At 44.7% G+C, this 27,217-nt stretch overlaps 1 protein-coding gene across 1 annotated transcript; it reads right to left on the minus strand.

Annotated features, from left to right (window-relative positions):
• Positions 1 to 3,816: 3,816 nt before the first annotated feature.
• Positions 3,817 to 9,161, minus strand: ACTC1 (actin alpha cardiac muscle 1). The gene is made up of 7 exons (XM_045201554.2): positions 9,018 to 9,161; positions 8,279 to 8,436; positions 6,804 to 7,128; positions 5,978 to 6,139; positions 5,660 to 5,851; positions 4,695 to 4,876; positions 3,817 to 4,145 (listed from the first exon to the last, which is right to left on the minus strand). Exons 2-7 carry the CDS (start codon positions 8,405 to 8,407, stop codon positions 4,002 to 4,004), a joined length of 1,134 nt encoding a protein of 377 aa, XP_045057489.1. The 5' UTR covers positions 8,408 to 8,436; positions 9,018 to 9,161; the 3' UTR covers positions 3,817 to 4,001.
• Between the last annotated feature and the right edge of the window lie 18,056 nt (positions 9,162 to 27,217).

Genomic DNA, 27,217 nt, shown 5'->3' on the forward strand with positions numbered 1-27,217 from the left:
AGGTGAGCGCCCGGGCTGTTTATCCCGAGTTCACAGTCCAGGGGCTGAGGGGGGAGGGGCACCAGAGGCCGCGGCTGCTGAGGAGAGTTCTCTAACTAGCCCCTGATTGCCTCTATTTTCTTTTTCTTTTTGAGAAATTCTTCCCATTCAAGCCCCCCTAGTCCAAACAAGCACCTGGCTGCTCACACAGCCCAGCCTGGCTCTCTCCCAAGAATCCTGCAGCAGACCCTGCTCCCAGGCCGGGGCTTCAGCCGCCCTGGTCCCGGCATGGGTCCCAGGGACCTTAATGTCCTTAAGCACTCTTCTTACCGTCAGATCTTTCAATGTCCTCTATCTTTGGTCTCCGATCTTCATATATGCTGGAATACTGTTGGCTGTTCGCTCTGCTCCTCAGATCAGCTAGGTGTTTCACTGGTGTTGAGGGGAAGTGGACTCCGCTCCCACCTATCTCACCACCATCTTCCCGGATCTCAATTTTCTAATGGTTTGGGTTGTTATTTGTTTTGAAGTCTAGTTGTTCTTTTTGTGGTTGCACGAGGAGGAGAAGCATGTTTACCTACACCTCCATCTTGATTGGAAGTCCCAGAGAAAATTTGGTCAATCTAACATATCATCATCCGAAGATTCTTATTTTTGTCTCCCAGGTTTTTTTTGAGTCAAGTCATTCTTCTTAAGTCCTTCTCAGGGCCTGCTGAAACAAATGAAATTCCTAGACTATAATTTGAAGCCCTCCAATTATTGGTCCCCCTACAAACTACCATACTTTTCTCTAGTTTTTGATCCTTGGATATGGTGTTTATGCCATTTTGTTTCCTTCCGTTGGAGAGTTACCCCTCTCCCACTCAATAATATTGACTGGTCTCTATGGTAGACATAATATGCCTCTGTCTTCAGGACTGGCTGGACTGAGACCTCCCTGGAATTTTTCTCAGAACTATATGGGAAGATACTCTTTTGACACTTCCTGGAATTTTTGTCAGAACTATATGTGAAGACACACTTTTTGTACAGAGTCTGATAAGCTTGGTAGACTGTGAATCTTGGGCCATGTCCAATATGTGGGAAAATCCTCTAGTAGTCTGTTTGGGCTACTATAACATAGTACAGACTGGGTGGCTTCAACAACAGAAATTTACTTTCTTGCAGTTCTGGAACATAGAAGTCAAAGATCAAGGTGCCAGCAGGGTTGGTTTCTGGTGAGGCCTCTCTGCTTGGCTTATAGATGGCCACTTGCTAGTTTTATCTTCACCTGTCCTTCCCTTTACTCTGTACATACACAATCCTGGTGGCTCTTCCTCTTCTTATGAGGACACCAGTGTTATTTGATTAAGGCCCCAACTTATGACCCCATTTAGCCTTAATTATCTTCTTCAGTGCCCCATCTCCAAACATACTAGCATTGGGTGGTTAGGGTGTCAGCACGTGAATTTTGAGGGACTATAATTCAGTTCATAACAGACCCCATAGAAGAAGTGGAGAGAAAGGTGGAACATTGTTTTTAGGCTGTGGGTATTGTATATCAACCCTACCCCTCCAAATATTCCATTTTCTTTGCAAATGACAAAAGGTATATTAGAAATGAACAAAAACACTCTTTCATTATAAACTGAGAAGAAATAACATGATCTATACATGTTTATTTACATTGCATCTTAACCAAAGACATATTTACTGTAGGCATCTCCATTATTTTACACATGTGAAGGTGGCCTTAAGAAACTTTGTTGCTTTAGTACCTTCCTTAGGCACACTTATTAGAAAATTCAGCTGTTCTGATATTTTATACCCCATCATTAAGCAGAGATGAAGAAACTTTGGAATTCAACAAGAATCTGTGTGCTTAACCACTTCTGAGCACTGATTATATAAGCTTCCACTTTTTAAGTAGAAATAATAATACCCATTCCCTTTCTGTTTATATATAGGAAGAACCACAAGTGATACCCAAGCCAATTGTCTAAACCTAAAGTATTAATATATATTTACAGGTTAAAATTGATAATACTTATGGTACTCAACATGAGAGAGAAAAACAAAGAGAAACAAAGACTGGCTAAATCATATCTCCCCATATTGTCCCCAATTCCATCTCATGGCTGAAACCTAGCTTTTAAGCCAATGTATCTGTGTTGAAGGATACAATTGGGGGGGGGGAGTGAAATCTACAAAAAAGTTTATATCTTATCCATAGAAAATGCAACCAAATTCATTTATTATTTAACCCTTCATGCAGAGGAAAACTTTCATTCAGCTATGCTAAATGTGGAACTCTAAATTCTGAGCTTCTTAAGCACAGAAAATGTTCCCTGATCCATCTTTATGTCCCCACCTACTATCTTGCTTGCCCAGAATCAGGAATCAAGAGTTACTTTTTAATGAATAAGATAAAGACATAATTACAACCTTGAATGATAATGACAGTGGCAACTTACTAAAGATGTGTCTTATGAGCCTAAAATACTCCAAAATTTCAACCCAGACTCCCAAAAGGGTGTGAGATAGAATGGAGTTAACTCTTGATAGGTCATGACTGAAGTTTTATGTCTATATGTTTATAAGTTTAGTTTTAAACTTTAGTCCTAAGTTTGGTTTTAGAGGCACTATTAGATTAAATGTAAGAAAGTCTGAGTTCTTTTCTTGGGAATTCCACAAACAAAGTCTTTAACACTGTACCAGTTGCTTAATTCCCTCATCAATAGATAAAAGTTCAATTAAGTCCATCCAAATGCTCTAACTACAGTTCATTAACAATTAATTTGAAAAAGAAAAATTTTATAGTCTCTTCCATGAAGTTGAAATCTACTTCTCCAAACTGATTTCTTAAAAATTCATCAGGTCCCTCCAGCCTGTCCTGGGAGTCCCTTTTATGCTGGCCTCTGCCCCATTTCCTTCTGCTAAGATTTCCTCTCTGCTCTTCTCACCTATTTCTTAACCATTCTTCAAGACCCGGACCCATGCCTCTCTCCTTGAAGCCACATATATTGGGGTTTATGCAGAGTGTATGTGAGCCCCTCAAGGACAGAGCACAACTTACTCTTTTGGCTGCCGCCCCCAGCTCTGCCCTCTCCATACTGCAGAGAGCCCAGCATGGAGGAAAGTAATATTGTGGCTTTCTGCTCTCTTTCCTCCTATGGGACTTCATGGCCTTAATGCTACTCAATGCAAGATCCCAAGACTTAAAACAAGTGAAGAGACTGAAGACTTCTGTACCACGGATTAGTCACTGATTAGGCAGAAGTTTCTGGCACCTGTTTTCTCATGTCTATTTTGAATCTGCAATGTCCTGATTTGTTTAGGGGACATTTGGAGTGGGTCACGGCCAAGCTTAACTGTCAGCTGGCTTCAGTGTCTCACTGCTGACATGCATAGTCCTTAGGAAGACAACTAAAGAGTCCAGGAATTGAGAATTTAAGCTAATTTGTATAAAATAATCTTTGACCTTCTCACTACTGATATATATATATGTGGTTTCTACAAAGTTACAGAAACAGCTGCAACATATGCTAAAACAATAATTTTCAATATCATTCATGGAAACTAATCTTAGGAAATTGTTTTATCTTCCATTTCTTGCATATGTGAATCTAAACCTAATCTGCCCTTCAGATATGACACAGGTTCCTGATTCTGTCCCAAAGTATAAAATAAAAATTTAGTATCATAACTCCCAGCTAAATGTCACACTAATTCATCTGATGACCTCTGTGTACTATTACACTGTACATGTGTCAAAGCCATGAATCTAGGGGTTCACAGTCTGAAGTAAGCAAACACTGGCCGCACCCCATTCCTACCCCAAAAGGAAGTAAAAGAGGCTTCTGTAGGTTGCGAGTCCTGTCTGGTTTATTTATAAAGCAATAAATATTAGAAGCACAAATAAATTGCACGTGTGTAAACAAACTGTACAATGATTGATGAGAGATGAGGGAGAGTGGGTCAGAAGACTCCAAGAAGCGTAATACTGTCATCCTGAATGAAGGTAGACTACGAGAAAAGGCACCTCAGAAGCATTTGCGGTGGACGATGGACGGGCCTGCCTCGTCGTACTCCTGCTTGCTGATCCACATCTGCTGGAAGGTGGACAGAGAGGCCAGGATGGAGCCTCCGATCCACACAGAGTACTTGCGCTCAGGGGGAGCAATGATCTGCAGAAAGAAAACAAAAGCTTCCAAGCAACTCTGAAGCAACAGATCAAGCCAGATGTTGAGGAGACTAAGAAAGAATATTAGATATTAATTCACTGTCATGTAAGATACTTCATACCACAAATTAATATGGCCGACTCAAGTTTTATGCACTTTTCCTCTACTTCATTATTTCTATTATCAAGGGCTTTACAAAATAGAATTTCCCACTTCTCTGAACTCAAGTAAAATGTGGCAAAAAGCTAAATTTCCCACTTCTCTGAACTTGAGTGTGATGTGGCAACAAGCTAAAACCCCCAAATTGGGGACTTTTAAAACAGGTTTTTTTTTCTTCAAAGACTTTTTTTTTGCTTACTTGATTGAAAGCATTTTAAAAGTCTCCTATCTTGGGAAAAGCACTGGAAAAACCAGAAACAAAACGCTAGAGAAGCTAAAAGGTAAAGTTTTTAGCAGACCGAAAACTAAGTGTGAGGGGAAGGGAGTTGGGGATGTGTTCTGCTTGGAATACCAAGACCCACTTTGGCTCCACCAGGCACAGAAGTTCTTTACCTTAATCTTCATGGTACTGGGGGCCAGGGCAGTGATTTCCTTTTGCATGCGATCAGCAATCCCAGGGTACATGGTGGTTCCTCCAGATAAGACGTTGTTGGCATACAGGTCCTTGCGGATATCAATGTCACACTTCATGATGCTGTTATAAGTTGTTTCATGGATGCCAGCAGATTCCATGCCTAGGAACACATTTAAAAAAAAATCATGGTGCACTTGGGCCAGAAGGCTGGGGTGGAGGGGTGAGAACAGGACTCCTCTGTGTTGGTGAACTGTCTCCATTTGTCTCTGAAACATATGTTCCTTCATAAGACATACTGAAGGCACTTGCGGAACAGGTGTCTCTAAAAGTGCTCACAGTCCACAGCAGACTGCCAAGAAACAAACAATTGTGTTTAGCACCTGTTTGCAGTGAACACTTGCTGTATCCAGCAGACGGATGAAGGCATATTGGAAAAGGATAAGACACACATTTAAATTAAATTCATGTAAGTTTTATTTATGGACTAAAATAAGATCCTCAGAAGCTTCCTTTTGTAAATCATTCCTTAGGCAAGATGCTTGGTGACATATAAATTTTATTACTATGAGTGTGACTATTGTTGCATTTAACAATGAGTAACTTAAAAGGAAAGTCCAGCTATTTGGTAATGGAGCTCATTGGCATCGATCAGCACCCTTGAGTAATCATTTTTTTTCCTGCAGCTATGGATTACTCAGTTACTACTCTGTCTCATCCTTTTGAGATCAAGTCAGTGTATCATCCTTTATCATTTCACTGCAACAGAACACTGATGGCCGTCCCTTTAATGAGCCATCAGAACCTGAGACTGAGCTGTGTGGGACTCCAACCTATGACTTTTTTTTAACTCAAGAGCCCCTTAATCCTCCTTTAGATTTTACTCTGGGTCCTCCCAAGGTTTCCAGGGAAAAGTTGTACCTCCGCACCAGACCCTACCACTCACCAATGAAGGAGGGCTGGAAAAGCGTCTCAGGGCATCGGAAGCGCTCATTGCCAATAGTGATGACTTGGCCATCTGGCAGTTCATAGCTCTTCTCCAAGGAGGATGAGGAAGCAGCTGTGGCCATCTCATTCTCAAAATCCAGAGCAACATAGCACAGCTTCTCTTTAATATCACGGACAATTTCACGTTCAGCTGCAGAAATAAAAGGTATCCCAGTCAGGCTCTGAAGAATCAAGTCAACTGTGGGAGGTAGATGGATTCCCTGGTGAGGGGAAAAAGCAGACAACGTGCTATAGCACCTGAGATGCACACACTCACCAGTGGTGACGAAGGAGTAGCCACGCTCAGTGAGGATCTTCATGAGGTAGTCGGTGAGATCCCGGCCTGCTAGATCCAGACGCATGATGGCATGGGGCAGAGCGTAGCCCTCATAGATGGGGACATTGTGAGTCACACCATCCCCAGAGTCCAGAACAATGCCTGTCAGTGGACACAGACAAGAACAAGGTGAACCCTTGGCAATACCACTGCTCTTAGCCATGTCAGAGCCTACTTCCAACTGTGGCTAAGATAAACTAACGCTGGGCATGGATCCAGATAAAATTAGATCCCTTACACATGAGGAATAAAATGAGCACAATGAGTGCTAAATCTGAAGCCAGCCATAGCTCATCCTTTTAAATATTGTAGTAGACGAATTTCCCCAGGACACTTTCACATGACCATCCCTTTTATCAGCATTAGCACATGATGTGCGCATCCAGGCGTGTTTTTCTTTCCTCCCATCTAACTCACACGTGTTTCTCTCTCTCTGTTGACTCAGACCCTGTGGGGAATGTGGGTTCTCCTTGCTCATGTTTGCCCAGGGGCTGTAATGGTATGAACACACACCAGTGACTGCTGCGTTCCAGGTTGATACCTGTTTGGAGCCTCATCACGTGACACCACATAGTTTCAGCTCTTAGAGATACATGTGCTCTGAAACTAACCTCTGGGAATTATGGTTTCCTTTCTCTCTTAGCATCGACACCTTCCCATGGAGTATGAGAGAAGGGATCATTTCAACTGGGGAGACTGATTCACAGCAAGGTCAATGACTCGGGAATATGATTAACCAGTGACTGTCCCCAGAGCCCAAATATACCTGTGGTACGGCCAGAAGCATATAGGGACAGCACTGCCTGGATGGCCACATACATGGCGGGGACATTGAAGGTCTCAAACATGATCTGGGTCATCTTCTCACGGTTGGCCTTGGGGTTCAGTGGGGCTTCAGTGAGCAGAGTGGGGTGCTCCTCAGGGGCCACACGGAGCTCATTGTAGAAGGTGTGGTGCCAGATCTTCTCCATATCATCCCAGTTGGTGATGATGCCGTGCTCAATGGGGTATTTTAGAGTCAGGATACCTCGCTTGCTCTGGGCCTCATCGCCTACATAGGAATCCTTCTGACCCATGCCCACCATGACGCCCTGTAAGAAGAAAAATATGGGAAGATCAAACTTCCACCATGTCAGGAATATAATTGAAGCCTTATGAATTTACATCAAGCTGCCCAAGTCAATGAATACCTCATACAGACCAGAAAGAAGATAGCATTTTACCCCTATTTAGAAATATCACTTTAAGTCAATCTAGTACCTTCTTCTCATTCACCCCCACCCCTGCAAAAAAGGTATAATTTTGCTGCTTAGAATTTAACTGGGGGAAAGGGAACAACGCCCATCCCCTGAAGTAGAACCTCACCTCATTTTACAAATACCGTAATTCCTGTGTTAAATTACTAAGCTTATCACCTATGTCAACTAGAATCTAAATGACCGCATTGTGAAACGACTGAACTACTGACACATTGTATTCCTCCTAAGAAGAGATTCTGACATTCATCAGGGGAACATGAAAAGCTGGGCTGGTATGCCAGTGAAATCCAGCCTGGCCAGAGCGGTCCTGGGCTCATCACTCACCAGCACTGAGGATCACAGCTCTCCTCTCTGGCAGCCTGTCTGACCAGGCATGTGGCAAAGCCAGAGGGGGTGGCATTTCTCTTAGTAAACAAGGTGGTATGTCACTCTCGCCATGGCACGTACTGACTCTGTCACGTCTGGCTTCTAAAAATGCATCAGCCAGGAAGCAGATAGATTACAGCTTTTGGGAGCTTTGTAAGCTGGCTGTGAACAAGAGGGAGGAATGTGTTTTGGCTCCTGGTTGGTTGAGATAAGTTATATTATTACGTTTTGAACAGGACTGAAAGAGAGGCCAAGGAATGAAGTGGAGTGTACTCCACTTTAAAAAGAGAAGACGCTGAAGATGAAAATGCAGGTCAGGAGTGGAGAGAGAAGCTGCTGCCTTCTCACACCCGGGCAGTTGGATCTTTGGAGAGTTGTGTCCCTGAAGTGAAGAGGAAAATGCACATTTCACACCCTCCTTCAGTGGAGGGTGTGAGAATTGCTTGTCTTGGTTAGGATTTGAATCTCAGTCTTTTCCTTATTTGACCTAAGAGTTCATGAGACAGGAGGCTCAGGTGAGACATTGCCTAGACTGCTGGACTGAAGAGGTGGCAGGAGGGGTGTGGAGAGGGGCTGAGGCTGCTCCCCACGACAACGAGATGGGCGGACAGTTTACCTGGTGACGCGGGCGGCCCACGATGGAAGGGAAGACCGCGCGCGGCGCGTCGTCGCCTGCGAAGCCGGCCTTCACCAGCCCGGAGCCGTTGTCGCACACCAGGGCGGTGGTCTCCTCGTCGTCGCACATCTTCGCAAGGCTTCAGCGGGGTCTGCGGGCTGAGGAAAGTGGGGTAGCCGCGCTCAGTGCCTACAGAGACGGCCTCCTCCGCGTCCCGGGAAGAGGGGACAGGGCGGAGGGGGGTTGGAGGAAGGGGACACCTGCCACCTCCCTTCCCCTCGGGCAGACAAAGAGAGGGTGGGAGGACACAGCGGGGATTGGGAGTAGGAGGGCGTGGAGCAGGGGAGAGGAACCACCCAGGCTTCCTGGCAGGGGGCTCGCCCGCTGTCTCAGGTGCAAGGAGGGACAGTCACCTCTTACCAGGTCCTCCCCAGTCCTTTACATTTTCGCCTTTTCACAAACTGGGAGCCCACTTGGGCCCCATCAACATCCCCATTCATGCCCGTGCCCCAGCTGGAGGAAAAAACGCGCAAGAGCAGGGACCCCCAACAACGCGCGTCCTTCCTCCAGTGACTTTCCAGGACAAAAGAAGTTAGAATCAAATCGAAAAGTTTGCACTCTTAAAAATGGAATTGCCGGAGCCGCCGGAGCTGCAAGAGCTCGGGGCCCAGGCTCTGAGGCGGGTCCGGGTCCGGATGCGGGGTAGCCAGGGCGAGGCGGAGGCAGAGCACTGACTCACCGTTCGCGGGTCTGGCAGGGCTCCGCTCGGCTCCGCTCAGCTCGGCGGCGGCAGGCGCTGGGGGTCCGGCGCCGAACGCGCTGCTTTATAGCGCGCTGATGGACAGAGTCAGTTGGAGCGGCCGCGGGCAGGGGTGGGGGGCCCCCGTCGGCCACCTTGCCTTATTTGGTCGCCTTCGTACCACTGAGGAGGGCCGAGGCCATTCATGGAGCCAAGGGCAAGGGAGAGGATGGTGGGGGGGCAGACCTTGTAAGGCAGGGGAGGGGGCAACCTGGGGATGGCCAAATAGGGAGCTAGGGAGGGGCAGGCAGTGAAGGGTCGGGGGCAGGGGAAGACTAAGTGACGCCAGCCCACCCCTCCCCCTTCCTAGGTGGTGGTGATCCCTGGGTGTGCTGTGGGTTGGTTCCTCCCAAGCCCCGCCAGCCTAAGAAACAGTAAGCCAAGTAGAAGCCAGAAGGCATGGCACCCTGCCCTCTGCCGAGGGGTCCTGACAGCCACGCCAGGGCAGCACAGGGGCGACAGCAGCTCTCATGTCCCAGGACCCGGCCCTGGAGGACCAGAGCTCTGGGAAGCCTCCTGAGCCCAAAGGGCACCACAGCAGCACATTTGAGTGGCCAGAAAAGGAGCACCTGGGACAGGCCACCTTTCTGGTCTAGTCTCCACCAGCCTGGATGACTTTGCTCCAGGAGCTGGGGCTGTGCTCCTCTGGAGCAGAAAGCTGAGATTAACCAAGGACACCCTAGTCCCCAACCCATGCACATCTCAGGGTCTGGCCAGGGAGAAGGCTACAGAGAGCAGCCCTGAGCCCAGCGCTGCTGGAGAGGCGCTCAGGGTCGCCCAGCCCAGATATCAGGTAGCTCTCCTCCAGGCTGCGGGGGTTTCGCTCACGCTCACACTCTGGACTTTATCCAAAGAGGATCCCCTGCTGCCAAAGCCAATGAAGAAACAAATGCCAGAAGTAGCTTGTCTACTCGCTGGTAGGTAGCTGACAGTCTGTGAACTGGGGACAAAGCCCTTCATTCCAGGTGGAGACAAGAATGAGAGAGCAAATTCTTGCCAAGAAGATAACCGTGACTTCAACCGTATAAACATTCATCATAGGGACGAGCAGGGTTATCATAACCAGCAAAGAGTTAGAAAAGCAGAGTGTCTCGGGGCCCACCCTAGAGCTGGTAAAGGAGAATCTGCATTTCAGCCAGATGCCCAGTTGATTTATATGTGCATTAAAGTGTGAGAAGCATTGGTATAAATGACTGGTGTCAGCTTCTTCATGGCAATAGATTTTTGAAGGATTTTGGGACTTTAGAGAGGGAACAGAAAAACGACGTGATGCAGGGAGAGGGACATGAGATCAGAGAGACATGGGAAGGACACAGATCACTAGTTTGCCCTGGGGTGCCCTGTATTCTCAGTTCTCGACTGGCACTTTGATTTTTAATGCTTGTGTTTTTCCTCCTGTTCACACCAGTTAAAAATAGAAAACTGGGCACAGGCATCTATCTCTAGAGTGGTCTTGGATTGATATGCTGAGGAGGCCTGCTGATTAGATACTTGTCCGGACTGGGGAATGCTGGGCCCTCCCTGCTGAGCTCCCTAACCATGTTTGGGTTTGTCTGGAAAAGAAACTATGGGGGCAGCTGAGTGATGGAGCCAGGTGAGGGGCCTGACTGGGACTTCCCCCGACTGCACAGTGGGTCTTTTACAATGAAAATGACAGGGTGCAAAGAGCAGAGCTGCCTTAGCTCAGGTAGATGCAGAAAGACCAAAAAAAAAAAAAAAAAAGAAGAAAAAGGAAAAAAAAGAGAAATGCTGTTACAGCCACATAGCCCCTGGGTTCAAATCCTGCCTCTATTACTTACTTGGTCTTGGGCAAATCACTTCACTTTCCTGAACCCCAGTTTTCCCCTCTGAAAGGGGACACAATAACTCTTTTCTAACAAGGGTTATTAATTATTATGATAATTAGAGACACCTGAAAAAACACATAGATGATAAATGATTACAATTCAGTCACAGTGATAGTTTTGGAGACAGCCGTAGCTCTCACTTTTAAAGAATCGGGTCCATTTCACTTATCTATTAATTCAGCAAATATTTATGAGACAAGAACTGTGCTCGGCACAGGGATCCGGTGTTAAACAAACCAGCCTTTACATGATAGACTGAGGGGCAGTTACAGGAAAGTCAAGGGCAGTTACACTACCTGCTGGGAAGGAAAGGAGGGAACAACTAAAAAAGGGATAGTCACTAAAAGAGGGAGCCACTCAAAAGAACACCTTCCTTCATTGTTTTAAAAGGAAAGTAGGATTGAAGTTCACGAACGTTTGGGTGAACAAATGTAGACAGTAGACAATTTCTACTTGGGAGCGGCTGATGGCAGATTCCCATGTTCACGGCCATATGGGCAAGGAAGCTCCTGGAAAGTCGAGCTTGTCATGAATGCCATGGTTACTGACCTGAATCCTTTTCAAATACCCCCCTGGCTCAGGAGGCCAAGTGCTGCCCATGCACCTCTGGGCCACTCTCTTCTGGTGGGGGCGGGCAGGCAAGCAAGGCACTGAGACCAGTTTCATAAAACAACACTCGCCCTCAAAATGTTTTTAAGCGATTTCATTATTTTCCATGTAGAACAAAATGTACTTTTATATGCCTTATATTTGTGGTCAGAAGGAACACTTTTCTCTTAAAGATCTATGATGGTTTGATATTCGTTCATTGTAATTCTGCTCAACTTCCACATTTTAAAAGTTTGAATCCTATTTCGTGAACTGGGTGGAGCAAAAGTAAGTTTACAGTTGTTCATATGGAAAATAATACAATAAATAATAAATAATAAGAAGAATAAACTGTTTCCAGCACTCACAACTGTAAACCTACTTTGCCCCACCCTGTATTTTAAAATATAAGTCAGTGGGAAAGTATGGTTCAATGACTGATTTTCACTTGACATGAGTTTTCAGGGATCCATTTCATTTAAAAATTGAGATTGGCTCCTGTCAAACCTACTTAAGTAAGTTTATAAAAAATGACTTGGTCCTCTGTGGTGCATTCTAGATATTCCCCTTTTTAACTATTGTGGTAAAATACACATAACATAAAATTTACTACGTTAACAATTTAAAATCGTACCAGTCAGTAGTGTTAAGTATACTCACACTGTTGGGCAACTGAACTCCCAGTTTCATTTTTAGTGCGAATTGTGACTGAACTGATGATTTCAAAATGCAGAAATGGCTATGCCGTGCAGTTTGAGAAAACCTGGTTTTTACTCTGAGTAGTGAGGGCTCAAATCCAGGTGCCTGACTTAGCGTCCTGTCCCTCATTGCCACCCCAGATGGCTCCCGGTCCACTCGGACTGCTGTCCTCCGAGGAGAATGTGGGAACCATTTGCAGCCAAATTACCTGGGCTGCCTAATAGAACCTCAGTTCCCTGGTTTCACTCTGGGACATTGCATCTGCATGTTCAATAAGTCACCGCCCCTCTCCCCCAGATGGCTGACAGAGCTGGACAGGTTTAGCAGCACTGCCTGCTTATTCCTTTCTAGGTCCACGGAGTTTGCTGAGTGCTGCCCAAGCTGCCAGTGCTGGCCGAGCCGAGGTTGGCTGACCTTGAGCCTCCCAGTGGGATGGCAAAGCCCGGGTGTGTCCCCAGGGCTCTTGAAGGCCAGCAAGGTCCTCTGGGCAGGGACAGGCCGTGAGGGAGATGTGCAGGGCAAGCTGAAGGAACAGAAGGTGGGACAGTTCCCGCTGCCCTTGCCTCAAGGGAAGCCTATTTCATCCACCATCTGCTGGGATCTGGAAGGGAGCGCCCGGCTTCCTCCAGGCACTGGGGGATTAGCAGTTACTTATCTCAGCTGTTCCTCCACTCAGAGGTGTCTCGGTATTTACAGAGAAGCCAGAAACAGACTTAATTCCTCCCCACAAGCTCTTTCTGTCTCCCCCTGCAGCCCCTGCATTCCATTGGCCAGGAGGGAAGGGAGGCTCTTTCTAGACCAGACAGAGTTGGGGGTGGGGAGAGCCAGGCTTCTTAAACATTTCTATTTTCTTCCCCTACACATTTGTTCACTCCCACTGCCCTCTGGCTGGAGCTGGGTTTCAATTTTCATTAAAAGAAGAAAGTGACGTGACTGAGGGATGCAGGCCCCCACACAGCTTGGTGCTCAGAATTCAATACCAAGGCATGCCTGATCTGCCACACGCCCGCCTGTGTTGGACATGCAACCACCAAAGAGATTACCCAGGGGAGAAGGGTGTTTCAACTCCCAATGGAGTCTGTTCTGGGCAGATTCTGGCAGTCCTTGCCTTCTGACATGCGAGGACCAACTGTGATGAGCCCTTTAATAAGACTTAGAAAAGGAGAATAAGGCCAGCAGGTAAGGGGGAGGTGGGCCACAGGAGCAGAACAAAGAAGGGAGATCCTTTTGGGTCTTGGAGTTACATGGGCCTAATGATCAAAAAGCCGAATTTTCACTGTCTTCTATCCTGTGTAGGTCCCAGAAGTCACAAAGGACTTCTAAAAGCCTTTTTAATTCCTTAAAAGGAGTGTGTCCTTCATGAATGAAATGCTGAAGCTCACAGGTTTCTGCTTGGAAGGTATTCCTCTGAGCTCAGATTTGGCTTGTTCCCCACAGAGGCAGTAACTCTATTTATGGAGTTTCAGTTTTTCAAGTGTTACCTGGAGCAAGCCTGCCTTTGAGAACCCAAATGTATCATTGCCCAAGCTAAGCCTGACCGTGTTCCGTACTCCCAGGAGTGCTGGAGGGCCTGCAGCAGAGGGCGAGCTGTGAGCTCACAGGTGCTCCTGTTGCTGCTCTCACTCACGGGCGTAGCAACCTGGAGCCCGACTCTCCCCCATTAAAGAGCAGGCACACATCTGGCCCAGAATAGTAGTAGCAATGATGCCAATCACTGACACTTACTGAGCATTTAGGGAGGCTGTGCACTCTCTTGAGACGGTGGATGTGCACATGGCCCCGGGGAAGCTTTCTAGGTGCAGCTGGACTGCCGCCGGCAGAGCCAGCAGAGTTGATCTCCATTCGCAGAGCTGCTCTTTGATGTGATGTCACCAGCTGCATAAGAAAGGCGCCATCTCTAGTGCAGAGACAGTGCCGCTGCCTCCATGGTGAGGGTGTTGTCATGAACGTTCATCGGAGGACATGGTCTTCTTTTTGAACCTCCTGGAATAATTTCCTGTCTGGTGTTACAAACAAGAGCAGTAGCACCTCTACCGAGTGACTGGCTGGTTCGGATCCTGTGGACCCTGAATCTAGTGAGCAACCAGGTTTTCCCTTTGGTAGTGGCTAAGAAAAACCCTAAAACCACTTGTGTGGTCCAATTGTTAACGTGATTATAAATTATTATGATTTACTTTACGGACCTACCTTTGTTTTTCATTTTTCTATTTCTTCCGTTTTTAACTTCTATTGGTCTGTCTTTGTAAGCTGCTGTATATCTTTTTGTGGGGCAAGACAAAGGATGGATTGATGGACAGATGGATGGATAAGAATGTGCTTTGGAGACAATGGAGAAAATATTTGAAATTAGAATTGACATGATCACTGTACAGGTAGCTGGGAGTCCGAGCTGAATGTCTATAGGATTCTTCCATCTCGGTGTGAGCATATATTATTTAAGGAGAACACTCATTGCCTATATATTATCATACCATTTTGACTTCCCTTTTAACATCATAGCGAGTATCAATATAACTGGCCATCATTATAGAAGTAACGTGCTTTTTTGGTAAACTGGCAAACACTAAACAGGAAAGCACAGAGAAAAAGATGTGTCTGGTTGGGTTTTTAAAGCCCTATATTTAACCTCCCTAAAATAAAACTTAATGTGATATAAAATTTATGAGGCCGTAGCTTCCATAGCTACTTACAGCCGCTGGGGAGAGAAAAGAAAAATAGCTTCCTATTCTGGTAGTTGACAGAATGTACACTTGTTCTTCAGAGACACATGCAATGCAAGGAATTTGCATTAAAAGCATTTCTTGATTTTACTATTATAATCCAAATTATCTCCCGTCAACAGCTGGGTCTGAAGAATGCCAAACTGGGGGCAGGCTGTGCCCTAGGGATTATACCACCCACATCTCACTTATATTTTAGAGGGTGGGTTTTAGTTTCCAACTCAGCTGTTGAACCCTTTCAAAAAACTACAGTCTAAAAACGGAGCTCTTACAATAACATAAAACTAAACCATATAAGTATATTGCTGAAGGCTTTTTCTTTATGCGGTGAGTTTGAAAGCAGGTGTTCTGGGAAGCATATATACAACTCCTCTTCATGAGGACTACAAATAACCAATTTATCTCACTGTCACCATCTCTAATTTAATTCCATAAACTAAAAAATCATAAAAATAAAGGCTTTGCCGAAAGTCAGTCATCCGTGTCACCTAGGGGAAGGAAACAGAGATTATGCCTCCCAAATAAAAGCAACTGAAACGTCTTCTCAGGTGCGAGTGCAGGCACTGTCACAAATAAGTAGGTCTGGGTGCCTTTGGCGTTGCAGAGAAGAGGCAGCCCTCCGGAACAGAAAACAGAGTCCGCCACTAAAACATGATGTGCCTTTGAAAAATGATCAGAAGAAGTCTTGAGCATGACCCAAAGGATGCAACGGAGTACAGTGTATCTCCAGAGAAATACCTGCAAAACTGGATAGACCTAAGCTGAGAACATTCTCTACAGATAAACAAGAAGGGGTCCTCCGTTCAGTTAACCCTTTTACAAATTCTATTAAAATATGCGATTTTCTGGGGAGAGATTCCATACATATAACTGCCACAAAAGATTCACGCTAGGCTCATCTCTCCACCATGGCTACAGCCATCTTCTCTCTGTGTTCTTGGTCCCATGACACGGGAGTCTAGAGCTCTACCCCGGAGGGCTCAGAAAGGGAACTCTAAAACACTACAGTAACCCCATCCCCAAGTCTGGCATAACCAGTCACTGTCGGTATGCACTCAATGATTCTGTCGCTGAGCTGTGGGCCCACAGTGGTGGGAGGGGCTGAGGAGAGGGGTGGGGAGGATGATGGGAGCAGGATGCAACCCCTCCGCCTGTCCCATGAGCTTCTACCCCAATAGAACACTGACAGAGATCAACCAGAAATAGGTGCTGATATGGGTGCGAGGGCTGAGTCTGCTTTCACGCTAGGACTGGAAAACCTTAGGTAAGCTATATTCATGATGCCCAATTCAGGGATGTGAGCCCCAAAGTGGTAATGGAAAGGGCAGAACTGACCCATGGAGCAGAGACTCATGGAGCAGAAAGCTGTGGTTATTAGAACAGCTCCAGTGTTTGGGAATGTCCGTACCTCAGGCCTACATATCACACCCTAAAACATTGTTCCATAGCTTATAACTGTATCTAGTCAGATTCTCCTTTGATCTATCTGGAAGCTAACCTTTATTCTGATTAAATATGAAAAGTGAAATGTTAACCTTGCCCGTGGAACATGTTTGTGTGAATGCGAGAGAATCAGTCATGAGTATAAACTTTGTTGTTTCTATTTCGAGTGTGTCATAGAGCTGTCACGTGGGCAGGTCAAGTGCACCTGTACGAAGCACCTGATTCAGCCACAGTCACATAGACAGGGGTTCAGAAGCCTTAAAGCTGGGGTTGGGCAGCAGCTAAGATTGACAGGTGCTCTTCATTTTCTCAGATATTTGCGGGTGTGGAAAGTCTAGAAACGTCTCATACTGTCACCACACTGAAATTGTGACATGCAGGAATATGCCGTTTACAAAAGGTGGCATGCTAAGAAAACGCAGTATCCTATTGTCAGAGTTTGTGTCATTCCCAATAAAGTGTTTTTTTAACCCCCTAGTCTCTGTGAACAACATTTAAATTCTCACCATCAGCCAAGAAGACGTGCAGGTCTCAGTGACTGATTTTGAACAAAGGGCTTCAAATAATTTCAGAGAGTCAGGCTGTTACCTATGGGGAAACTCTCTCACTTCACAAATAATTAGCAAAATATTTCAGGTGAATAAACTCTTTGATTTATAAAAAACATTACTTCTAACTAAATAAAATCAAAATAATGATGCTCATTATGTAGATGTGGACATGAACAAGATAAAAACTTTAGTTTTGTAGCCAAATGGATGGGGTTCCCTTAAAATCCAGGTGTGGTTAAGGCCATCTTTCTGTCTAAGTGATATTAGTTAAATGCCTTCTCTGGGCAAGGCATTGTAGCAGGTAGAGCAAGGAATATTAGAGTAAATGGGACAGTGCTTGCATTCCAAAGAACTGTATATACTACATTAGTGGTGCACCAGTCCAACCATCCACCACAAAGATCTGTGCTAAGCAACGTAAAAGAGGTATTCGACAAAGGCTGGGAGTGAGGGTGGAAAAAGGGGCAGAGCCTCCTCATTGGACACTTGGGCAAGGCGTCGCGGTCGATGGATTTTGAGCTGAGCCTCTAAGAGCTAACTGCCCCATCGGCTCTCTCCCACCCCCACACGCCAATCCTGCATAACTTTATAAATGAGTTAGCGTGTATAGTACTGCTAAGGGACAGAGAGGTTTCAAAAATAAGAAAAAACTGGGGGGAAATTATTAGTAAGATTTAGTATATTGTGCTACATTTGCGAAATTATTTTCTATCCTGACCATTTTTCTTTAATGAGGAACACAGACACAGACGTGTTGTTCCCCTTTGGAGTAATTAGGTTCTTTAACAGATACTCGTGGAGTGCCCACTACATACCACTTGCTACGCCCCTGAGGAGATGACTTGAGGTTGTATAAAGTCAGAAACAAGCACACCACCGACGACCCCAAAGACACGGTGATTTCAGATGAAAAGTGTATGAAATGCGTGTGTGCGTGTGCAAGCATGTGTGTTTTCAAGGGTAGGCACATCTTAGTCTTCATGAATTGAAAGCTAGCAGAAACCTTAGAGAGAATTCTTCCCCACTTACCACAAGTCACTGCCCAGGACTGATTGCAAAAATCTCCAGGGACTGAGAAGTTGCAAATTCATCTGCACTTAGAGACCTTATCTAACCAAACACACCGAGACTGTTAGCTCCGGGGTGAGGGTTGAAGGGCAAAAAGAAAGGAACCTGTTACATTCGCCATTTCATATTTATGTATTGTTTGAATATTTTTACAGAACCATGTATTAATTTTATAAATTTAAGAAAGGAAGAAAACACTCTAATTTAACATCTTCTTGCTTGAAGCCCAGCATGTTTCTGTCTTGCTGACCCCGTGCAGATTCCCTCATAATAATCTCCACAACCTTGGAGAAAAACATTGCATCCCAAGGGTTCTTTGGGATCTCTTTCACCAGCAGTGCTGATTTTAAAATTGCTTTCATATTTGATCAATAATCTAACTCTTCTCCAAGATTTCCATGTGCAATAAAATTTCTTTTAGCCAAATTGGTTATATGTTGGGTTTCTGTTTAAATGGAAAAACAGCAACTATCGTCTGGAGAATTGAATTCATCTGAATACACCCATGCGAAACCACAGAGATCATTTAATTTTCTTTGGTGCTTCAGAAGTTCTTTACAGTATATTCTCATTTGGGAAAGAAATTCTTGTCACATTTGATTGGCATGATATATGTGACAGGTGTAGAATGTTGAGCTAAACTAAAATTGTAACATTCTGAAAAGTTGCTATATGAGTTAGTTGTTGGTATCAACACACCCATTATCTATTTATTTCTCTTAAAAATCAAGTATGGATCTGACTTCTGGTTTTATTCAAGATGGAGCATCCTATTTCTTCCAGGTTCTCCTTCTTACAACTGTGGACAACACAACAAGCAAGCACAGGAAGTCTCAGAGTTGGAAAGAAGGTGAACTGCCTGGTGACTTTGGGACTGAGAAATAGTGTGCTGATGAGCTCCGTCGAGGAGGTTCCAGTGTCCGAGGGCATGTGTGCTGAGTCAGGTGTGATGACAGTAGGCACACCACAGGGTGATGGAGGAGCTTGGGAGTAGGCTCTTTTCTAAACCTACTCAGGATGGAACCTGACACCATGAGCAGGCTCAGCGCTGGAACCTAAAGATTAGAGAGGAGTGACGCTCCCGATGAATAGTGTGGTAGCTTTTAAAAACATACCAACTGAGTTACTCCAGGAGCAGGTGAACGCTTTGAACCAAAAGGCCTATGTTTCAAACAAAGACACCTGTCTCACTAAGCTCACAGGGCCTGAGGGCCTCTGCTGGGAGTACCTAGTACAAAAGCAGAACTTAAAGGTTGGGAAGTTAGTTTCCTGCTCTGGCCCAGATCCACAGCTGACTGAGTGATGTTTAGCCTGTGATACAGCACGAGGAGAAGGTATTTATCTACGAGGCCTGGATGTTGGCAGCCAGGAGCTATTGGCAAAAGTGGTGCAAGTGGTGGCCAGAGTGGCCTGGGCATGGCAGCGGCCAGAGAAGTAGTCTGCACTTTACTTGGAGCACCTGTGAGACCCTCCCCAGGAACTCTAGGGAGTGTAGAAGAGGTAGGAACCTTGAAAAGCAGGAGGGTGTGAGAGATGGAGAAGGGAACAAGGATCGCTTTGCAGACAGGGGTTCTCAAGCAGACAGAAATCTGGGCCAGTGGTTCTCAACCACCGCATGGAATCGCCTGGTGGGGTGGAGTGGGTGATGCCTGGGTCTTGCTTCCATGAGCAATGAACTAAGAAAGAATTCTTGTTCTGTAACACAGGGGCCCCCAACCCCAGGCCTGCCTGCTGTCCCCTCCTGCCTGTAGTCTTCCACAAAACCAGTTCCTGGTGCCAAAAATGTTGGTGACTGTGCTGTAATAGATCATCTTCAGATTCTGTTGAGTTGCACTTAAAAAAAAAAATTAAGGTATGTGTGTGAGTTGGAGGAAGGAAAGGAAGGAAGTGTAGCCTCTGCTCTGGGCATGAAGTGCTCACATCTGTGTGTCAATACAACGGAAAACAATTTAACTTTGGCCAAATGAAGGGGGGGGAAATCATGGTGTATCAGAGACCTATGCTGGACTTGTCACTCTGCCCTGCCTTCAAAGTCAAGCGAGATTCCTATCCTGTGCTAATTTATGGATTTTCTCTAGTAGAAAGTAGGATGTGAATCTCACCTCCAAAGTGAAGTTGAGATATTCAAGTTAAGGAATATGGAAACAGAAATCAAAGGCAACCAATTCACAACCAGAGTTCTTTTCCTTAAAGTGTCAGCAAGTCCTGGGAGCTGATGTGTCCTATTTCATATACATGAAAAGAATATAAGATAACATGAGGCCAGGGAAGTAAACACCGTGTTGACAATTGGAAGCTGTTTTGGAGATGTGGTCATGTCGATGTGTGATACGATATAGTCGGAGCATTTCACAAAGCACCAGGAGGCAAAAACCCCCTCTCTTCAAGGAAAAAGCCCCACACGTGTTAAGAAAAATGCTCCTAATGTCTGGCTACCTAGTTGCCCAGCTGGGTGTTCTGGAGGGCTGGGGAGTCTCTGGGAATACTTGTCCTGCTCCCTTCTCTTCAGTTCCCAAAACCGCAGTCCTTCTGTTCAGCTAATTAAAGGCTCATTTGAAATTATTAAGGTATTTCTTTCTTTCTTTTCTCCCCATGAGGCTAAGCCTATTGTATTATAAATACACATTGTTCTCAGTTACTTAACTTAGGTTTTATGCAGCTCGATCATCTAAAAGTAGATTCAGAGTGGAACCAAAATCAGTCGATCATTTCTGCTGACTGGAGGTGACCTTTGTGTTGTATCTAGTTTAAATCAGTGAAGACACAGACAAGAATGCTAAGAGGCACAGGGGGCGTACTCAGAAGACTACTGGAGAACTTGACAGTGAAAGGAAAAGCTTGTGTGTTATGTTTATCCAGTGCCCTTCAGCATGCGACTGTCGAGGGTCACTGGTCTCAACTCTGCAGTGGACAGACCTCACCTCCTAATACTCATCTGAAAAAAGTGTAAGACACAATCTCCAAGGACTTTGTCCAGACAATCGGTGTTGAATGGAGAAAGAATTTACTACAGGTTGACATAATCTGGGCAAGCTTCCCGAGGGAGGTAGTGTTTGGTCTGGAGGTCAAAGTGGAGTAGACCAGAAGTACAAGAAAGGGAATGGCAACCCAAATAAAAGGCACAGAAAAAGCAAAGCCACAGAGGTGGGAATGTTCAAGATGTTTTCAATGGAAACTAAGGAAAATGGCCTGGTTGAAGCAGAGATGCTCAAGGATATAGCTTATTAAAAGCATTTAACAGTTAATTAACGAGGAAAGAGAGATGTATTCCAATGGCACAGATCTTTACCAGAAACTGATTTTTTAACCAGAGGCTATGATAATATTAGAGGCACAAGGGTAAATGTAAGTCACCAGAAGAGGCTGGTTTGGGTGCAAACATTATAGTAATTAAGCCCAATATCCAGGTGGTTGACAAAAGCCACCCCCCCCCACCCCAGGGGAACTCAGCATCCACCTTCTCCAGGCTTCATCCCCAGCTGATGAAGATTTATGGGGCTATTTTGCCCCACAGAGCTCTAGCTGCCCAGCCATCTTTATAAGTTTCTCTAGTCAGTTCATGATTCGATTCTCCACATTGTCTCATGCCATCTCCAGTCTCTTTGAACCGTCAATGAACTCTCACTCTTGAGCCAGACCTGTGAAAAGGGGTACTAGAAATGAGGCTAGTGGGTGAATCCCAGCCATGTCTGGGAGCTTGAAATGATGTATCTGCAGCAACATCATTTTCCAGGACTTCAATTGTCCTTTCCTTCCCTGAATTTTTCCTTCCACACTTTGCACATACTAACTCCAGGGCTTTTTCTCCTCTAACCTATCTACTCTCCCAAACAGTGGTGTGCTGGTAAATTGGCTCTCTAAAAAAAAGAAATAAAGCCTTGATTTGTAGTGTTTATTGATTTCTGTGGTAAAAATACTCCCACCACAGCTAATTGCAAGCTGCTCCCAGCTTGTAATATTTACCAACACACCAGAAAGTCTGGGGGCCTTGCTTTCTGAGTCACCCCTGTTGCACTGTGCTCCCTTCTTATTCTGCAGACAGCTCTCCCGATGGGCCTCTGCTCTCTGGCCTTTGCAGGGATCTTATGCTTGATAATGGGATTGCAGCAACCAGGATCAGATGACTGAAGTATCCTTAAGTCACTGCTGGTAGACCTGAGTGTTAGATTGTGTCCTACTGTTTCACGTGTTGGGCTCACCTTCTACCTCCTGTGGAGTTCGATATTCTAGTGGAACCAGGTTACGTTTGAAGAGCACAACAAGAATCATTGAAAAGCCTCTTCCTTCTTCAACAAAATTCTGGTTCCTGAGTATTCTGGGAATACTTCTTTTGCATGTTTGACAAGAGGCGGGAATTCTTATGTATTCCCCCTCTGTGCTTGATAACTACAAGCCATATACAATTGCCTGGGGATCTGGTTAAAATGCAGATTCTAATTCAGGAGTGGAGAGGGAGCTGACAATTTGCACTTTTAACAAGCTCCAAGATGATGTGTGTGCTGCTGGCCCAAGGACTATCGTTTGAGTAGCATCAGACTAGGTGACTCCTGAGGTCCTTTCCAATGTGGCTGTGAGCCCCATGTGGAATCTTGAGACCCTGCCCGGTGTGCAGGCCTTTCCTTCTACACCCCAAAGTTCTGAGAATTCTAAGAGGTCTGCCAGCCCTTCACCTCTGTGACCCCGCTGTCCTCACCTTTTGCCATTTCTTGGCTTGATTCTCAATGACCTCAATTCTGATTTGCTTTGTTAATATTTCAGCAATACAACAAAATCACAAAACCAAAAACAATTCATGGAAGTGAGGAAGGAGTAGAAGTTAATAGTTATCTTCTCATTGGAAAGTTTTGAAAATATGAGAGGAATTGAATTAACTGAATTAGTGCACGCACAGCTTTGCAAGCAACGGTCTAGGAAAGAGGGCTGGATGTAGGCAGAGTGTTTCTATAGTCTCGTAACACTCAGTTGGATCACCACTGGAAATTTAAGAGCCCATGTTTTTCTTCTACTGAGCATTTATAGCTAAAAAAGTCTCCATATGTATATAAAGCAGTGAGGTCTGAAGTTATGTTATTTTAGCGTATGGTATTATTTCTGATATGCAAATTTTGGTAGATATTTTGGGCAGTTAGTGCTAAAAATTGAAATGAGAAAAGCTACCTCCTACATTCTACTACAGTAATTTTTCCCACGTAAAGTTAATGTTTTCAAATTGCCCATGCTTTAATCACTTTCATTTTCTATTGTCCTATCATCACTTTACTGAATCAACATATGGCATTTGTATTAAAAAATAGTGCTCATGATTTCAGCAGCTCAGTAATCAGGCCTTTCTAACGAGAGGGGAAGAAATAAATCTCGAGATAAGAGGTCAAGTTTTAGGTCTTCCGAGTGCATTTCTCAGAATGCATGCATTCCAGAATTATCAGCCCATCTGTACTTAATGTGATATCCAGTAGCATGTAGAGAAGGTTTTAGAAGAAGCATTTCAGATCATATCTGCAACAAGAAAATTATTAGCATTGCAGACTGATTTTTTATTGAAATATTATTTTCTTTTTTAACAGGTAAGTACAGTTCACTAAAAAATATTTGCAATCATTAAATAAACATTTGGATATCAGCTATATGCAAGACACTGTGCTTGCTACTATAAAATGGGCTGAACCAAAGATGAAGGAGTCGTTCTCTTAGTTTCCATGTTTTAAAGCGTATTTTCTTTTTTTCTACCTATCAATGTTTCTCTTGGAGATGCCCATATCTTATTATGCCATAAAATGGCCACATTTTTGTTCATTTAGCACAACTTCCTTTAAACTTTGGCCAAGCCAACTTTTTTTTTAGTAAAATAAATATTTCTCAAATGTGTCTTTTTCTGGGCTTGAGTTATGTGAAAAGCATGTTTAAAATAGTCCCTAGTGCACACACCCGATACACAGAAAATGCTGATTTTGTGAATAATTTCCTGCATGTTCAGTAGGTCTGAGCACCTGGGTTTCAGATGAAATGGATACTAGGACCTCACCCTTTCCACCAAAAGTCTCAATTCTCTATGTGCATACATAGTACTTTCATGTAAAACAGCTATTGGTTGTGAAATGCACCACTGATTCAATAACAGATATTTGGGGGAAAAGAATCTTCTCTATGAGATGCATACCTGGTTAATGTTAACATAGAGAAAAGAAGTACATCTTAGAATTGGGTAATATAATGTTCTCACAAACATACATGTATGTACATAAGCAAACCCATATATATTTTAATCTCTCCTCACACAGACACACACACACACACACACACTCAGTCTATGTGGGAAAACCTCCAACATCGCAGTAAATATATTTCAATTTCACACCCTGATTAACACACGCCATCTGTAGAAGCACACTTCTCACATGAGTGATGTAATTTTCACAGTTTAGGTGCCATTTTCTCTTCTTTAAATATTTTAGTGCAAATGAGAACTTTAGTGTGACAATACCATGGGAAGTTTAAGTTTCGGCAGTCAGGAAATCCCCGAGGTGCATGAAGAGCTCCTAAGCGCCACGTGTGAGCACAATGGCTCAGCGTAAGCAGCAGTAAGGATCCCAGTGCTGATTGTCGTTGTGCTCGGAACTATTGAAATCATATGACTGAAGAAACTGGATTCTTTCTACATCGATTTGTGTAATTTTTATTATTTAGGGCCAATCATTTTCTGAAACTCAATAAAGAAGTTAGATGTGACATTTTTGGAGGGAAAGTGAAACATGGTTCCTAACCATGAGAGAAAAATGTAAGGCAAAAGATAGCACATAAGCAGGAATAAAAGATGACATAGCCATCTGTCAGCCTCCCACAGGATATGCTGGTTTCATGATGGTGCTTTCTGTTTTCTTTTTCAATGCTCTGTTGGGCAGCGTGCCGCTCAGTCATCAACATTCAGGTAGGACTGAGGCAGACACTACTGGTCAGAGGTCACTGGCTTTGGGTACCACTTATAGATAACCTGGCTTGTCCACTCACAGACTTTGGACAATGGTTTTAAAGCACCAGTTTTAACCCAAGATAAGAATCTTAAAGCTACTGAATAGGAGACAGACTTTTTACATATACGTACAAAAATTCAGGGCAGAAGATGCTATCGACAAAGTCATTAGAGAAAGTAAAGACTTCTGGTGCCAGCAAATAGTATATCAGCATAGTCTTAAACTATCCCAAGGCAGACAACTAGAAATGCCAGGTAATCTAAAGCAGTATTTTTTACGTGTAAAGAAGTCTCTGTAAGAAAAGGAAATCCCTAGATGCTAGAAATGAAGAGGAGCTCGAAAGCCTGAGAGGTAAGAATGCGTTCTGAGGAAGGGGCTATTTTAAAAAACAGCTACCCACTGCAGCCACATAAGGGCTTGACTACTTTTTTCCTTTTAGGTTGACTTAAAATTCTATGAATTTTACCTTAGAATTATAAATATGATGTGCATGTATTTTAAATGAGTATCTTCATGAGTTTTTAAAACAAATGTACACACCCATGTAACCAATACCCCCAGACCAAACATAGAGCACCCCCATCACCCCAGGAAGTTTCTTAGGCCCCTTCCAGCCAGTCCCTGCACTCACAAGCAATTATTGTTCTGACTCCCAACACCATGGAGTCTTGTCTCCATGTTCCTGAATCGTAAGTGGAGTCACAATGTATGTATTCTTTTGTGTGTGGCTTCTTGCAACAATGGGGCAGATACCTGCATGTAACTGTGCCTGAGAGGGTGGTTTAACTGACAAAATGTTATGATGATGACAAAGGGCTTTTATGAGACTGGCACCCCACACTCTTCTGTACTGTAAAGGGGACATGGAGGACTCCAGTGCCAGTCTCCTGTTCTGCCTCATTAAGAAGCTGTTGGTAACCCCTGACCAGCGTGGATGGACAATAGTCTGTATTTGGTTCACCTTCATAGTACGAGCTATTCCTGCCACACAGGCGTGGATCTATGTGCAAATATTGACTTTTTCTTCAAGGATGAGTTTCAGGATGTGGCCTTCACAGGACACACTTATTTACAGACCGCCTTCATGCACTGAGTCTTTATTACTCTGTGAACCTGTGTAATGCCACTGCTGCTTGTTCCTAACACGGACTTGATGGCTCTTCTCTTTCTCTGGAGCTGTGGACCAGGCCGGCTGCCTCCTGTTTTCCCAGGACAAAGATATAGGAAGGGCTTCAATATCTAGTTTCCTTGTAAAAGTCCCTCTCTGTTTGAAGAAGCTTTTGTGCAACACCCTGATGCCTCTTTCAATCAACAATAGTGCAGAACTTTTATTTGATTATTTTATTTCCAAAACTGTAGGAATTCCACGCACTGCAAGCAGTCTGGAGTAGGGAGAGGCTGCGGGAGCGACCCTAGACTGGTTTCCTCTTACCTTTTCTAAAGATGGTGGTGATGGCAGTGGCCAGGAAACTGTAGGGCATTTCTTTATCTCTCCAGATATGGCAATGAATGGACGGATTTTTTTCATGCCTGGGAGAAGCTAAAATACCCAACCATAAATACCCCACCCGTAAGGTTTCCTTTTGCATGTCACTGCATTCAGGCGAATGAGCATTTGGGAGCTTCCTAGGTACCCACTGACGCCAGCCCCGAACGACACATGAATAAACCTGCAGCCTGTGGCACCCTTCAGGTGCTCCGAACAAGTGGCCTCGAGATCCGTAAGCTGTCTCCCTGCGTTGTTCAGTGGAGCCGTGCTAGCTTCCCAGGCTTGGCAAGAAATGCAGGCGATGAGATCCAAGCGCAGCTCAGCCCACACACCAAGCAGGTGACCTTAGCTGATGAGCTTTCTCACAGCTCCTCTCCCCATGTGAATGTCTCTGTCAATATGAGCACTGCTTTTCTCCCAGCGGTCCTGTTTTAGATGCTTTAGTTAGTCCATAATGGCCAAGGTCTTTATTGGAAGCTCCAGGCAGGATTTGATCTAATCCCAGTAGTTTAGGGCTGGACTGGCCATTAAAGATCTGGTCAAATCAAAGCTGCTGGCGTTCAGACGTGTGCTGTGGGATTCCTCAGTCTACAGTGCCATGGACACCTTCTGTATCAAAGCAGATGAAGGAGGAAGAAAACTTCAGTTGGGCTGAGGCGGGAGTAGGGAGGAGAAGGGAGGTGAGCAACAGCCCCCTGTCTGGTGCCGGAATGGAGGACTCCGGGCTCCAGTGCAGGACAAACAGGTCGTGGGAACAGGGCCCTGGG

Source organism: Desmodus rotundus, chromosome 7 (assembly GCF_022682495.2).
Source record: "Desmodus rotundus isolate HL8 chromosome 7, HLdesRot8A.1, whole genome shotgun sequence".
NCBI classification, from domain to species: Eukaryota; Metazoa; Chordata; class Mammalia; order Chiroptera; family Phyllostomidae; genus Desmodus; species Desmodus rotundus.